The sequence below is a fragment of the Ceratocystis lukuohia genome, assembly GCF_044167205.1.
Source record: "Ceratocystis lukuohia strain C4212 chromosome Unknown Supercontig1_pilon, whole genome shotgun sequence".
Taxonomy (NCBI): domain Eukaryota; kingdom Fungi; phylum Ascomycota; class Sordariomycetes; order Microascales; family Ceratocystidaceae; genus Ceratocystis; species Ceratocystis lukuohia.
Window position 1 is genome coordinate 3,172,328 of NW_027263520.1, and position 16,192 is coordinate 3,188,519.

Consider the following 16,192-nt stretch of genomic DNA (forward strand, 5'->3'; position numbering starts at 1 on the left):
TAACGAGCCTGCCCTACCCTATCTCACCATATCCCAACATAGCCCCCTCGTTCTTACCCTCGCATTTTGCTCCTTCCCCTTTCCTCTCTCTATCGCTTCAGGGTCTTCTGCTTCTCGGCATCAGTCGCTACGTTGCGGCCTTCCACTAGCAACCCCTTGCGCTTGCGCACTCCATCCATGTACTTCTTGGCCACATTGTCCTTATCGGCTAGTTCTCCCAAGTCCTCCAAGTCATCTTCGGTGAAAGGTACCCAGAAAGGATCTTCATCCAGAATCTCGAAGCCAGCAAAGATCAGCTGTGGTTGCGCTGCGCCCGAAGTGCGTTTGCGTGTTTCGTCTGCGAAGCCAAAGGCCTCGGCCACCGGCAGAGTAGCTTGAATCGTAAAGAACGGTGTGCCTTCGTTCATGCTCTCGGCAATCACTCGGCCACGGCGTCGCGTCAGGACATCGTAGACGCGACCTAACACGTCAGTAGATGCCTGGATTTCTACCGTGTACATGGCTAGCAGCATGCGTGGAGACCAGTCCATAAAGCCTGCCTTGAAAGCCGCCTGGAACGTTTTGATAACCTCGCCAGTCAAACGGCCAAGTTTGTCGCGTGCCGAAGTGCTCTCGCCCTCAGGCAGCGTAATGGAAACATCTTCGATAAAGACAGCAACTCCCTCGACAGGTTCATTGCATAGAGGCCCCTGGTTGGTCGCAAGTTGGAAACCGTATGAGATCTTGTCCCCAAAATGCCGTGGACTGAGAACATCATCCGAGGGAGGAGAGTTGGCCGGTGCGAAAATATGCGACATGACCTGGCCGGCGGTGGCATCAATAAGCAGGTTGGGACCTATTCTTCGTGGGCCAAATGATGAGATTTTGTCAACCAGTCCCTTCCAAGCTTCTCTTCCTTTCCCTTCTTCAAGGGCATTGCGCAAGCCTTCACGAAGCTCAGTGGTAGAGAGACCCTGTGATGCAATAAACCCCGCTTCAATGTCTTCCCCCTCTTTGCTTTCGATGTCATCGCTGTTGCCAGCCTTTTCCGCCCTCTTGTCAGAGTAGAGCTTCTTAATTGAGTCTACATTCTTCCGAAGATAGCTCGTGACCTCGACCGGCAGAGGTTGCACACGAAGCGAGATAGTCACTTGCTTTGAGCTGGTAGCCATAATAACTCCTCCGCGGCCTAACTCCTTGTTGGCAGGGGGGCGCATCTCCTTATCACGAACAATAGACTCGCGATAGGGGACAATGGGAGCGCTGGCCTGAATCTCGCAGCGAGAGAATCGCTCTTTCAAATCTGTGAGGCAACGCTCCAGATGCAGTTCGCCAGCAGTCAACAGGACATGCTCTCCTGTCTCGAAATGCTCATATTCTGCACAGGGGTCGCTTTGCACCAAAAGTTTTAAGCCCTCAATCATCTTGTCCAAGTCCATTGGGTTAACAGGCTCCAGTGCAACACGTACAATAGGCTGACCGGCCATGTTGACACCAGCTAGGTTGGGTGCGCCGTCACGCACACTGCATAAAGTGCCAGACTTGAGGATATTGTCGTCCAAACCACCGATTCCAAACACGCAGCCGGCAGGAACAGATTCTAGGCTCTCAAGATTGCGGCCCATGAACATGTACAGCGCCTTAACTTGGATTTCCCGAAGCTTTTCGGCAGCACCAGACTGGGCGGGAGACCACTTGGGAGGCACTACGTATAATTTATCACCCACACTGACAGTTCCCGAGTAAATGCGAGCAAAGCCAATAAGATGCTCAGGGTCGATTGTCTTTTCTTCCAGCTCTGGGGCATGTCTGTCTAGGTTGACGTCTTCTAGACTATCAATGACAGATTCAACGTCGTTCTGGCTCTCGGCAGCTTGCTTGCGGGCAAACTCGGCACGCTTCTTGCGTGCCAGCTCTCTGGCTTCATCGCTTGACATGGTACCAGGCTTGCGCTTGTTTTCGGGAAGCTCGCTATCGGGGATAGACACGACCTTGCTGACATAAACAACCACTGGCTCGTCTTTCTGGGTCTTGAAATTTATCATGGCATTTTTGACGGTAGTACTGATGCTTTCTGATCCAGGGGAGTCCTCAAGTAACGCCGGAAGACGCTCAGCTTGCGCTTGCTCTGGCGATGGAAGAGATTCAACAACAGAGACCAATACTGCCACGGATATCGGTAGCCAACTGGCAAACACCGATGTAAGACACACTCGAGGATCACGTGATCTCAAAATGTGGTTGGGGAGGGTGATGCTGAGTGACTTGAGAACCTTTTCCAGCAGCTCAGGGTCGCCTTTCCCGTGATCGCCGCCTATCGTGGCATTGTAGACTGTCCAGATAGGCTCTAGGACCAGCTGGACAAACATTGGCTTTAGCGACCGGCCCTTGAGATGTTTTTGGGCCAGGATTTTCTTGGTCTTTGGGTCTAGGTAGAAGTTTCCCCAGAGTACCTTTTCCATGTGACCTCGCTTGATGCCTAGCTTTTTCTCGTAGATGCTGGCAAACTGACGAACAGTAAATGCCCAGCCGTCAATGGCGCTGCTGAAGATGACATTGTTCTTTTCCGGCGCAAAGTAAATGTCTGCATCATCCTTTTCTTGAAACTTGTCGTCGCCATCTGTCTGGCTAGTAGAATCCTTGGTCATGGCGGCGGCAACCTTGGCGTCCATCTTTTCTCTCCAATTCATGTCCTCTTCCATGCGCTCGCCTTGGAAGAAGCTTCCTAGCACTGCATTGACCTGCTCTAGAAGCTTAGAAAGATGTGTATACGCTTCGCTTGGGGTCATTTTAAGCTCTGTGATTAAACGGTCGATTTTATTGATGACAAGTAGCGGGCGAAGCTTCTCAACCCATGCTTGGCGCAGAACCGTGACTGTCTGACTACACACACCCTCAACGGCATCAACCAGCACGCAAGCGCCGTCACATAGTCGAGAGGCTGTAGAGACTTCGCTGCTAAAGTCGATGTGGCCGGGGGAATCAATTAAATTTATCAGATACTCTTTCGATTCAGGCTCTGCTTCTGGGGCCGCGCGACGCATCATGGAAAAATACAATGAGATAGCCGAGGACTCCATGGTGATGCCTCGCAGCTGCTCATCGGGGCGTGAGTCGAGATACCGGATCTTTCCAGCAAGCTTTGGAGAAATAATGCCGTTGGTTGCAAGCAGAGCGTCGGTAAGCGAGGTCTTGCCATGGTCGACGTGTGCGAGGATACAAATCTGGTCAACAGGCAGGCAGTTGTTAGCAGGATCGTAGGCTGGATACTAGAGGAGCAGCTTACATTTCTGATATCAGCAGAATGCTGCTGCAGACGGGCGAGTTTTTCTGCAGAAACAACAGGCATGGTGATGGCGAGGCAAGACGTTTCTATTATGGGTGTTATGTGGTATGTTCTGTATATATTGCAGGTGTAGCGTAAGTTATGGTTGAAGAATGTAAAGAGTATATTGAAAATACGAAATCAAAGGATGTATACAAACGCTCCGTTGCAAAACTGGTGCCCTCTACTTGATATATGAAGCTGAATGTCGCAAATCTCTTCGTCCATGCAAATTTCTTCGGCTCAATCATTTTTGATACAGCCAGCGTCATAATTCATCACTTGTGTAAGCTCGTCCCATCTTATGCATATAGATGGGTCGCACCCCGCTAATACCGGATAAGTCGCTATCATGCGGTAGAATATCGGTTTAACGGCTATCGTCTAGCTAGCACAACTAAATATCGATATAGCTGATATCATGCAACTAACGCTAACATGTAGCCCTAAAGCCCTCTGCATTTGATCAAAAAGAAAAAAAAATCGATTTAGTTTAGCCATCACAAATTTACTGATATTTGCGTATATACAGCCTGTTCTATTTGTGCATCTTGTATTAAAAGAAATAGACGCCAAATAAAAGCAACGTATAAAACCGGAGTCCATTGGGTCAAGTAAGCTCTTTCACGGCAAAACAACAATAATACCTTCGAGCCGAAGCCTAGGCCAAAGCCTCACAAAATACAGCTTTTAAGCCCAGCGGCCCACGAATTTTTGACCCCACGGCCGAAATTTTCACCCCAGCCCCACGTTATTAGGATTAGGACAGTTCCGTTTTTTTGCCCTTCGAGAGCCCTTTGAGATTATTCCCCCTCCTTCGACGTTCTCTCGATTTTGAAGCCCGTCTCCAACCCACCCATCTATTGAAGACCAAAACAACCCCCTCAGAACCACCGCCGAATACTTCAATCTCAACATGGCGACCTACACGCCTTCCAATGTTATGCTAGACGGCGATAGCGATATCGAGGAGGATGCCCTGGTTGAGCAGATCCATCACCAGGATGACGACGAGGAGCAGGAGATGGACGATGGCCTTCAGCCTGACGATATCCAGGCCCGTGTGCTTGCGGCTGCCCAGCCTCTCGATGTTTCTGCCCCGCTGGACGTCAAGTTTCAAAGCTACGACTCTTACTGCTCGCTCTTCCACTTCATTCTAAACTCGGATGGGCCCGTCGATGTGGAGGCCCCTTCTGTATGTCCCCTTCTCCTAGCTTCCGCCTCCGTCCCGGTGCTCATGATGGACCCCGTCTCCATTTATATGCCATCGGGAATCTTGTTTATCTAGAATCAATTGTTGCCTTTTTTTTAATCTGTCCACCCCCTGATGCTACCTGACCTTGGCTCAGCTACAGAAACTATACTGCCAGCTTGCTAACGCTACCCTCTCTTTAGTACTACTGGGCCTGGGATGCCATCGACGAGTTCATCTACCAGTTCAACTCTTTCTCATCCTACCGCATGCGCATTGCCCGCCAAGGCAACAACGAGGAAGAAATCCAGATTCTCCGTGCCAACCCCAACACCTGGGGCTGCTACAGTGTTCTGAACGTTCTCTACTCTCTGGTGCAGCGCTCGCAAATCACCGAACAGCTAGCTGCTCAGCGCCGCGGTGAGGACCCCTTGACCGTTGCCGGTGAGTACGGCTCGCGTAACCTCTACCAGCGCCTGGGTTACTTTTCCATAATAGGTCTTCTGCGCGTGCACTGTCTGCTGGGTGACTTCAGCCTGGCCCTCAAGACCCTTGATGACATTGAGCTCAACAAAAAGGCCATGTTCTCGCGCGTCATGGCTGCTCACTACACCACCTACTACTACGTTGGTTTCTCCTACATGATGATGCACCGCTACGCCGATGCCATCCGCATGTTCAGTCACATCCTGGTGTTCTTCCAGCGCACTAGCAGAATGCAAAAGGGCTCGCAACAGGATAGCATTGCTAAGAAGAACGATCAGATGTATGCTCTGATTGCTCTTTGTGTGTCATTCCACCCTACTCGTCTGGATGATTCTATCCATACTCCTATCCGCGAGAAGTACGGCGATCAGCTTCTGAAGCTGCAGCGTGGTGGCCCCGAGTCACTCCCCATTTTTGAAGAGTTGTTCCGTGCCTCGTGCCCTAAGTTTGTTTCTCCTGTTGTCCCCGACTTTGACAACCCGGCTGCCAACATTGACCCTATTGAGCACCACCTGGCTGTCTTCATGGATGAGGTCAAAACCAACATGTGGAACCCTACTGTCCGCTCGTATCTGCGTTTGTACACTACCATGGACTTGCCCAAGCTGGCTGGTTTCCTGGAGGTCAAGCCCGACGAGCTGCGCTCGTGGCTGCTGGTCAACAAGCAGCGCACTAAACAGCAGCGCTGGAATGAGAGCCTCCATGGTCTGCTTGAGGGTGAAACTGTCAACGTTAGCGACATTGACTATGCCATACAGGGTGTAAGTTCTCACCTCCATTTTTTCCTTCTTTTTTTTTCGCTCAGAGTCAATCCTTTTACAAAAGCAAAGCTAACGACGCTCGTAGGAACTTATCCATATCTCGGAGGCTAAGGTTGGCCGCAAGCTGGTTGACTGGTACCTCCGCAACCTGTCTCGCACGTACTAAAGGGCCAACACCAAAAAGCGACAGTAACGCCATAAGCTGACCACACGTGTGCTATGGCCAAATGGAAGAAAAATGGGATCAGAGAAAGATGAATAATGATCAAAACAGAAATGAGACGTCGCGGGCACACAAAGGAACAAGATCTCTCTTTTAAATTCGCCTAAAAGGCAAGGGACGCGTGGTACCTTGTTTGTGTTGCTTTCGCTGGCTTCGCCTGATCCAGCACTCTTGCAACTTGTATCGAGAAAAACAATGATGCTAACGCACTATCATCACACAGTCTCTATTTGTTTCTTTGCTCACTCATCTACACTTTCTCAGGTCTCTTTTCCCTCTCTTTTTCTTCCTCTCTTTTTTTTTCTATCAGCTCTATCTTCTTTTCCTAGGTTTCTACTTCTCTTCCTAGTCTTGACGACTTAGAGATGGAAATGAAAGGCAAGGGAAGCAAAAGGAAAAAAAGAGACTGTGTGTGCATGTATGACTTGGGGATGAAGTGGTGGTTTGGAGGAAGCAAAGTTTTTCGATGCCCCTCACCAGGATGGTTTGATTTCAGACTTGCCCTTGGCCCCCAGGCTTCGCTGTCCTCTGCCTTTTTTCTTCGTTTTTTTCTCTTTTCTTTTTCCTTTATTGTATGGGGTTGATGTCTATCTGCGTCTCTATCTTCGGTCGGTTCCTTTTTTGCTCGTTTTCTCTTTGTTTTTCTCCCTTGCCCTTTTTCCCCTTCGTCTACTCTTCTTTGCCCTCAGTTATGTTTCTTTTTTGCACATCGTTTGATGGAGGAGGGGGGTCTTAGGGACCTCCATGAAGGCTTTTCTTACCAGGCAGAATGTGACGACAACTATACAGGCAATAGGTGGGATGAGGGAGGAGAATGGACACAAAAAGGGGAAGAGTAAAAGTCTGGTTTTGTTTAGCTTTACACAACTAAAGGCGTCGAGGAGTCTCTGCTATTTTCTGATCTTCTTAGGAAAGTGGGTTGAATCGTTTTTTATTTCTTTTATCTTTCTCATTCGGAACAACTCATAGGACAAATTTAATGGGCGTGAAGTGTGAGAGCGTATGAAGCCAGCAAAGTCGCAATGGATTAAGTCATGTGATTATCTGCGTCTCTGGTGTCACTAATACGATAAATCAGGCGATTTGCAATTCCATCGCATGGTTGCACAACGAATAGGGATGGAGGGGTTGAGCCAATGCCTTTGACACGTGATTTTAACAACTGCTACAAAGTCCAAGTCAAAAACAAAGCCAAGACTTCAACAAGGTGCGAGTCTGAAGCTGAAAGAAGAAGGAATAAGGAAAAACAGGCCAGGACCAAGGAAGGAAACAGGAAAGAACTCGTGTAGTGTATACAAATCTTGGCATTAACTCTTTCTCTGCCGAGCAGCACAACACGCAGCTTAAGAACAAAGACAAGGAAACAAAGATAGGAAAACAAGGCTCGGGTGGAAAGACTTGGCAGAACCAGAGTTGGAGAAGAACGCCAAGAAGTTCCGAGGTGGAAGGAGTGGACATGAAGGAGATAGTGCTGTCGGAGGAAACAGCAGCTGCTTTTTGCTGTCGCTTAGGAGTCTATGTGTCTGCAGACCGCGATTTCCCAGATATCCAGTGACGGGTCCTTTCTTCGTAGTGTATAGTTTATATCCAAGGCCGAAGGGGGACCCTACTTGCTTTATTTTGGTCCGATGTTAAGCAAGGTCATAGCAGGACATGCGGCTCCATTTTCGGAGCTGGCTTCTGCAGAGCTCCGAATTAGCTGCGCTTTTGATACGCTGCTAGTATTTGTCAGTCTACACGCGAAACTCAGGCTGCTATTTAGCGCCATTGTATGCCTAGGTTGCATTCGAAATGTCGCTGCTATTTGGGCAGCTGTAGTCGTTGGGCAGCTCGTCAGCAGGCACTCCCTCAATTTACGACGAGAATGAATCTGTTACGTATCAAAGTCACATATATCGCATCTTGTTGCCCTTTTGCGGGCTGTATAGACAGCGGTCAGACGAGCATGTCCAAGCAGCGATTTTAATATTGTGCACAGGAAAACAAAAGGACGAAAGATAAGCCAGGGATAGATAGACACGACCCCTTCTTTTCTCTCAACCTAGCCCATGACGAGGGGCAGATTGGAAAAAGGGAGGGCGAAAGCGAGAAATCAAGGCGGTGACTCAAATACCGAAGAAAGAGAAAACAAAGGCAGGGCGCACCCCCTCCAAGAATGCAGACAATCATAGGGTCTTTTTTTTTTCTTCTTTGAACTGGCTGGCTAGAGCGTCTTGGCGCGGTTTGCGCTGAGGTCTCATGGATTTGTTGTGCGTTGAAAGTGGAGCCATGGCTTCGGATAGGGAAGGCAAGAAGAGAAGCAGGTGAAGGTGAAATACTACGTACCCAGTGTGTAAGAAAAAATGTGGGTCCAGGTTGGAGTCTCCTGTGCTTGCATTGAAGCTTGGTGCAGCTGGTGCAGGCACGTGGTCAGTTTTGTTAAATTCAAAAGCGAAATTAAGTCCTTATATTTTGGGTCATGACAAGAGAGCCCCTAGGAGAAAGAGTGAGAACAAGAAAAGAGAGAAAGCGAAGAGATCCTAGAGTTACACATGCTGAGACCCTGAAAAGAACACGGAAAAAGGGAGAACGATGGCGGAGGAAAGTAGAAAATCATAAGCATAAACAAACTCCAACATCAACATAGCTGTAGCCGCCCTGATCAATTCCTCCCAGAACGAAAGACAAGTGCATTTCCAGGCATTAGTCATGGTATACTTGAAGTCATGGATAGCAAAGTTACAGGATAGGTTCAAGTTGGTTTAGCTCCGCTGCCGAAGCCAATGCCAAGAAACCAGAAGTAATAATGGCTGGAAGGCCTCCCATCCAGCGGCCGTCGCAAAAGTAGGCTAGCTGCATATAATCCAAATCCAATCTGTGCTCTGTGTATTCTGTGTGAGTGAGGGTTATTATTTCACCACAGCGGATGAGGAGAAGAGGAGGATGAGGGAAAGGAGAAACCCTGGCTACGTCATTGACGTCTTGGCTTTGCAAAAGGAAAAAAGCCCAGGGTCAGTGTCGAGTAAAAAAAAGACTCGAGACAGTCCAGTCAATAGGGGAGAAGGAAAGGGACCGTACTGGGATTCAAGTGGAACAAATACAGGCTAGCCATAACATGGATTGAGGAGACAAGATGATAGCGGTTGTCGAACATGAGATATCATGGGTTAGCGTTGACGTACCCCCAACCTCCAAGAGATAAGAATCAACGCGGAGCGGAGAGAGGGGAGAGCGTTTGTTATCCCGAGACCTTTCGGTACGTACTGTGCTATATAGGTCAAGTGTGCTTGTTTGCCTGCTTTCTTACTGCGCCTTTTGGCCAACTACATAAGCCACCACCTTGTCTTGGCACATTCTCGCGCCGTAGCTGGACTAGATTCTTTGGGAAAGGGTACTGAGTACCAAAAAAAAGAAGGGGAAAGGGGGTAGAATACGATGGAGATGTGGCGATAGAGGGATCCGGTCGTTCTTCTATCCACTTCCAAGGTCTTTCCTCGATCTACACTCTGTCCCTCATTGCCTTGGAGGAAGACTTTCCACTTCCAAGCCTATTTTTATGCGGGGTTTTACTTGCCTATTCCAGGCTTTGGTCTTTGACGCCCTGGAGCTAATACTGCTAGCTAAGCGCTAAAGGAGCAAAGTGGACGACAGCTGGTGCTACTTTTTCGCTTTGTTCACGATCCAGACTCTCGAAGACGGCAGCAAGAAATGGATGCGGGCATAAGTATCTAGACAACCACCATACTCCGCCGTCAACCCAAGAACTTGTTGACGGGGACTTGCCGTCTTGTCACAAAGTCTGAGCATGCAACCAGAAAAGCGGGATAATGTGACGAATCGACTAGCCAGGCTTAGGGTTATTGTCGGCCACAACCTGGCGGTTTTCAGGCTCGAAATCACAGTTTCGTCCCTTCTCTTCTGTCTGCTAGACTCAAGTCTAAGGGGTCAGATGAGAAGAATAAGGACCGAGATGGGGGAAAGCGCGTCCGTGGCTTCCATCGTTATTTCCTTCTCATGCGCATTGATTCAGTACATAGCATAGTGCGATGGCAGGAAACAGGCAGGAAACCAAGTTTTGCACTGCCAACTAACTTGGCCGGGATAGCCCAGGAACTTGGATGTACTTCTTATAAAGGAACGGAAGGAATGGCTAGTAAGAAGAAAGAATGAGCAAAAGAGCAACATCCTGTTTGCGGTGTGTAAGTTGCCTTATTCTGGGCCGTTGATTAGACTAAAAGAAGGGTGAGGGAAAGGAGGAACGGGTTTGTGGCAGGATGCAGAAGAGGAAAGGAAGAGCGAAGGAATAAGGAAAGAAGCAAAAGGGTAACAGGCAGCTAACTAACTAGCAAGTTGGTTAAGTTCGCAGAGCACGCTTATAGATTGTCCGCAAAAAAGGCAAGACAGAAAGCCCTTTGTGTTGATGCCTGCTGCAAATACGGCTCTTGCTCTTCGACACATAGGCAAACAGACGCGTTTGTATTCTGTTTGTATGCCACCCACGTCATCGTATGGCACTTGCCGTTTTTGCTTCTTGCTCTGTTCAGATTGCCCAGGCTTGTCTTTCCCTCCTTCTCGTGCCCGCTCCTGTCTGCATTTTTCTCTTTTTCTCTTTTCCTTTCACTCTTCTTTTCCCGTAGTAACAGCATCCTTTTTATCAATCCACATTCACTTGCCAGCGGATATACATACAGCATTCTCACCACATTTCTTTCCCAGCTTCAGCTTGCTTTTTCCTCCTTCTTTCCCACTAACCCTAAAACCCAGTCTGCTTTCTGACCAGACCCCACAGGCAGCCATCCCTCTCACACTGTCCTGACCCATTCTTTTATGACTACATCTAAAGAATGCGACGTGCCCTCGCCTAATCCTCATTAGATGACTACGTCAAAACCTAGCGTGCGTATTGCCTGTCCTATTGCCTGTGCATTGCCTTTCTTTACCTGCTTTTGTGTAAGTAGCTAGCCCTTTGCTTGTTCCGTCGCACATGAATGAAACACAAGCACAAGCACCGCCCACAGAACCCAAAGACGGCTCTTTCGATTCTGTAGCCATTATGCCATTATCTCCCCTATCCACTATTATCCATCTTGCCATGTCTCTACTGGTCTGGCCTGGTGTGTATGTCTCTGGATGTCTTTGTGCTTGTGCCAAGACTCAAGGGGGTGCCAATCCGCCCGCTTAGTACTTTAAAGACAGCACATCTCTCGCCCAAGACCAACCATGCCGTGCCATTTCATGTCTTTTTATTCTCAGGCTCTCCCTTCTTCCCAACTCTGTCTTGTCTTTGCTGGCCTTGGGCTCTTTACTTTCCCTTTATTATCCTTTTACTGATTTTCCTTGTTCCTTGTTCTCCATTGCCTTGGCTTGGCTGTCTTGTCTTTCTGTGCGTTGCCTCCCCTCTTCTCGCCTCTTTTCTATATACTGACCTTGCACTCGCTTTTTTAGAAGATAGTTACCCAGCCCTTTCTTGGCCTGCACTACTTACAACCCGCCGCTAATCCCCCACACACAAATACCCTTTTGCAACGACAAGCGCTTGATCCGTTCAATCCCATCATCCCCTTACTCGATCGCCCGCCATATTTTGCCCGCTCCTGCTTGCTGACCGAACTTGTTTCTAACTTGGGCTCGCCATCGCTATTTATCTAGTTAGTCTTTTGGTTTGGGGTAACCTAACTACCGGTAGTTTGATATCCTTTTTTGTCTCTACCCCTACCAAGCCTTCACTGCCTACCAAGCTAGTCTAGTTGCTTCTTGGCTTCTCAGCCTCTTGATTTGCCACTTTGGTCTATTTTCTTTGCAATTGGATTTGCATCACATGTCCGTGTCTACCCATGCTTAGGGGACTTTGATACCGCTGTATATTTCATCTGCAGCTTCTTGCACCTTATAGTCCTTTGCTCCTGGCGTGTCTTGGCATCCGAAACTCCCAAGTCGACTTCAACATTTTGCTTAGGCTCTGACATATCCTGAGTTCTAACCGAAACCCCCCCCCTCCACAGCTATATATTGCCTCCAGTCCTACCGACCCTGTTTTTCGACTTCTCCGACTGGTCGTCTTCAATATTTTTCTTTTTCCTCTTTGCTTCTCATTTCAGTATCCCTTATTTGTCACACTTCCCAACATCCTTCTACATCCTGCTTTTTCGTCCTCCATCTTTCTTTTTAGATTACTTTTCTGGCTTTGAGCTGTGCTTTTCACTATGTCTGTTCAAGCCATGTCTGCAGGCCCCCCTCCGCATATCAAGCTACACCATGAGTCTAATATACGACGGGCTGTTACGTTCAATGACCCATTTCAAACCGAGCACGCGTATCTTCAGCAACCCCGCACATTTGAAGACCCCAATAGTATACAACTTGTCTCTTCAGCCCCCGATATACCATCTGGCAGAATTAGTGATGTTGAATATCCATTCTGGGTGAAAAACTGCACCAAAGCCGTTCCATATGATTCCAAGGCTTATGCTGGCGCCCATCGATCTTATTCCCTGGCAAACATTAGACCAGAGTCGTGCCATAGACGAAACTCTAGCATCACAATCCTTTCTCCGCCAGTTGTCCCCTCTCGAACATCCACATCTTCTGATACCCGGTCAAAAAAATCGGATCTCGAGCGCATTCGGGATGCATCTCCCCCGCCTACTAGGTAAGCTTAGCTGAACAAAAATACGTGTACTTGAGAAACTTTTCTATAGACCCCGTCTGAGCCCCAGTCTGGATAATGCCCCCAATCTTCGGACTAAGCCCACCCATAACTTCTCTTTGGGCTACTGCTTTTTTTCAGCAGCACTCTACTCATTGCACATCTGCACCTAGCCTTCAAGTGAAGATGCACACTGATGTGTCCTGGAACTACAGGCCTATATTTGAGGTCTTTGCTCCAAGCGAGAGAAGTCTCAAGTCAGCGAATCTGGTTGCGTTGTCTTTGTCTTTTTCTGTAGCAACCTCAAAACCTCTCTACCTGCACCACGTTCAGGTTCTTGGCTGCTTATTGGCATACGCTTGCTATCCCCCTTGTCTGTGTAAGTGACTCTGCATTGGAATACCTTGTATGCACGAATGCAAGGGAATAATACCATCAAGAGGACCTTCAATCACGATTCAGAGCCGTGCCTGACAAACAAGATTGGGCCACATGGAATAAGTAGTCCACAACAAGCAACATCAAAATCCTCTCTTGAAACGACGACCCGAGGGCTAGCTATGAACGAGCGTTGTAGCCGAGGACGATCCTTTTCCTCCCCTGTCTTTTTTTTCCTTGGAGAGAGTGAAGTTGCACCGTTGTTTCTTCAACACTGGCTAGCTGCTGGCCTTTTTCTGTTACTTTGCCTCATATTTCACCTGTGCTCTCCTTATTCAAATGACCCGAGCGCAACCTTGCCTCTCCCCTCTGCCCATCTTGCCCTCTATTCATCGGCTTGGGAAACAATGCTCGAATCAAAAGCATTGAAGTCCAGCAAAGCTTCGAAAAAGGAAAATGCAACAGTCAAGTGGAGGCTATTGCGTGTGTGCTTGCCTCCAATCCGAGCCAGACCACCTTATCCTAGTATCTCGAAATTCCATCGAGGCAGCTGCCCCACAGTTCACAACATTGGAGCCCCTTCTCTCTTGAATGGAGGACTTTTTCCATATTTTTTTTCTTTCCTAATTTCTTTAGCTTTTACTTGAGCCTTTCCTTTTCTAGTCAAGAAAAAGGAAGAAATTTGGCTTATAGTTTGGTTTCTTTCGCTCTATTGTTTCCTCTGCAATCTTTTTTGAAAATTGCCTGGAGCTTTTCGTATTTCAATACCTCAGGCCATTTCCCCCCCCCTCTGCCTCTTTTTTTTTTTCGTTTGTTTCGGAGTTGCCATTCACCGCAACGAGGAGTGCCTCAATTTGAATTTACTAGGGTCTTTTTTTTTTTTTTTTTTTTTATTTCTTACCTCAACGACCTTTTTTTTTTCTTGTATCTGCTAAACCAATCTTACCAGCTTCCATATTTTTGCGGTTTGATTGCGCCTTCTAGGTTGTCTCGAGTTCTAGTTTAGCTCTCTGAGTACTCCTTATTTTCTTCTTTATCCCATCTCTTGGGCTTTCGTTTGCAACAACAGTCACTGCTTCTGGCACTGCCCCTCATTTGTCGTGAACTACGCCACACTTGCTTCCCTTCCCCTCTTCTCTCGCTCTTGCTTGTTATCGCCCTTTGGAAACGAAACAAAACACCTTAGCTCTCTGCGACTATGACCCAACTAACCTCTGTTCCAATGCGCTCTGCCCCTAGATTCCAATCTCATGTAGCTTTTGGAAACCTCGACTCAGTTGAAACGACGAAGAACAACACTATCGGTATTACCCTTCAGACTCGCCATAAAGCCTATCGGTTACATAAACTTTCACGTACTTTTATGGTTGGCCTCGATGACCATGAATACTCACATGATGCCCTTTCGTGGCTTTTGGATTCCATGATTGAGGATGGCGACATTGTTGTGTGCGTCAAAGTGAATGAGAAGGATGTTAAGCCTTCCTCTGAGATGTCCTACCAAAAAGAAGCCCGGGAGCTCCTCGCCTGGACTGAGTCTCAAAATGTACACAACAAAGGCATTCACATGGTACTGGAATATTCTTTTGGAAAGCTTACCCAAACCTTCCGAGGATTGGTGCGTATATTGATGATGGAAATTTGTACCAAATGAGACAGCCAGCTAACTAGTTTTTCTATGTAGATTGAAGTACACCAGCCCGGAATGTTGGTTGTTGGAACGAAAGGCAAAGCCGCCCAAGGCATTCAGGGAGTCTGGAACTCCAGGAACAGTTTCTCAAAGTACTGTTTACAATACTCCCCCGTTCCCGTGGTGGTTGTCCGGCCCAAAGACAAGCGCATTAAAAAGAAGGAAAAGCGAAGCAATGATGTCACCCGGCGTGGTTACCGTGGCATGCTGGAATCCACGGGTGGCGTTCATGAAATCGATATGGATCTTGACGAGATGGAGAAGCTCATGGAGACCTCCAATACTGCTGATGAAGAGGCCCATCATGTCGCCCGTGCCCTGGGTCTACCAGCCTCATTTGACCCTCTGATCAAGGGCATTGACCCGAATGTGGTTCTGCGTGGTCGCACTTCTGCAGCAAACAGTCGTCCCAGCTCATCATCTGGCGCTTCTTTGCCTTCTAGCCTAAGCAATGTATCACTAAAGGCTGGTCAGTCCTCTAATTCAGAGTCTGGCCCGGGTCAATCTCGTATGTCTATCGTGCATACCCAGACTAGCGAAGATGACGAAAGTGATGGTGTAGACTCAGAGATGGACGCGCCTCGTCCAGCTTCAGCTTCAATACAGAACCGCGAGAAGCTGCATCGTATGGAAGTTGGCGAAGCTGCCGCACTTAAAAAGACGGCCTGGTCGGACGACGACGATTAGAGGGCCAGTGAGTGATGTGAGACTGGGTTGAGGGTTCACTGCACCAAGACCACAGGGCTTGTATTACCAATTTGCCCCATCTAACAAGTATCAAGTTGTCCAACTTCTAAGCACCGCAGAGTTTTGTTTCTCTTTGTCTTTTGGCGATCATCTTTGTTTGTCTCCTCCTATCGTCTTTTCTCTTTTGCCATCTCATGCAGTTCCCTCTGAGATAACTGCGACCATAGAGTTAGTCTTTCGTGGGACGGTGTTTTTATCAACACTTTGGGGCTTCCTCTCCTTACAGCGACTGTATTTTTTTTACTCCTTCATTCCTAACTACAAACTGCAGAAGACCCCACGAGGCAGATTCCATCTTGGCGAGGTCTTTTCCATTAGCTATCCTCCTTTTGCTTCTTGTTCATGTTTTCTTTTCAGATACTTTCATACATCTTGTTTCGTTGTATTGCGCGAAGATTCTGATGGGTTTCTGGTCTACTTGTATAGCATGCTCTTTTTATTTCCTTTTCTATTTTTCCCGCACTCCTTTCCCTCCCCTCATTGTTTTTTTCTTCGGAGATACCCGATTTGATAGCTTTTTAGTAACGATATACATGTCCTTCTTTTTTTTTTCTCTTGGAAAAGGGATTTCGTCGAATTGAACATCTAGTGAAGGTAAATAGATATGTTGTAAGGTAGTTAAGGCCCTTTATCCTTCCTTTTCTTGATATAAGTGGCAAGGGGACTAGAAGAAGGATTGAGAAAAGAGATAAGAGTTGCGGGATGTTATCACGGTTGAAGAGAAAAAGAAGGAGGGATGGATGGGTCGCAGTGGAGGAATGATAGAGCGAGGAAGAGGAGAAGAGA

At 47.8% G+C, this 16,192-nt stretch overlaps 3 protein-coding genes across 3 annotated transcripts; 2 read left to right on the top strand and 1 right to left on the bottom strand.

Moving 5' to 3' along the window:
- Positions 1 to 89: 89 nt before the first annotated feature.
- Positions 90 to 3,328, bottom strand: HOO65_010787 (Ribosome assembly protein 1; the record flags this gene model as incomplete). The annotated part of the gene is made up of 2 exons (XM_071005359.1): positions 90 to 3,203; positions 3,266 to 3,328. 2 exons carry the CDS (start codon positions 3,326 to 3,328, stop codon positions 90 to 92), a joined length of 3,177 nt encoding a protein of 1,058 aa, XP_070862609.1.
- An 892-nt stretch (positions 3,329 to 4,220) lies between these two features.
- Positions 4,221 to 5,909, top strand: HOO65_010788 (Eukaryotic translation initiation factor 3 subunit L; the record flags this gene model as incomplete). Its single annotated transcript, XM_071005703.1, has 3 exons — positions 4,221 to 4,499; positions 4,700 to 5,743; positions 5,829 to 5,909. The coding sequence occupies 3 exons, from the start codon at positions 4,221 to 4,223 to the stop codon at positions 5,907 to 5,909; spliced, it is 1,404 nt and encodes a 467-aa protein (XP_070862610.1).
- An 8,282-nt stretch (positions 5,910 to 14,191) lies between these two features.
- On the top strand, positions 14,192 to 15,346 carry HOO65_010789 (Universal stress protein A family protein C25B2.10; the record flags this gene model as incomplete). Its single annotated transcript, XM_071005969.1, has 2 exons — positions 14,192 to 14,587; positions 14,654 to 15,346. 2 exons carry the CDS (start codon positions 14,192 to 14,194, stop codon positions 15,344 to 15,346), a joined length of 1,089 nt encoding a protein of 362 aa, XP_070862611.1.
- Between the last annotated feature and the right edge of the window lie 846 nt (positions 15,347 to 16,192).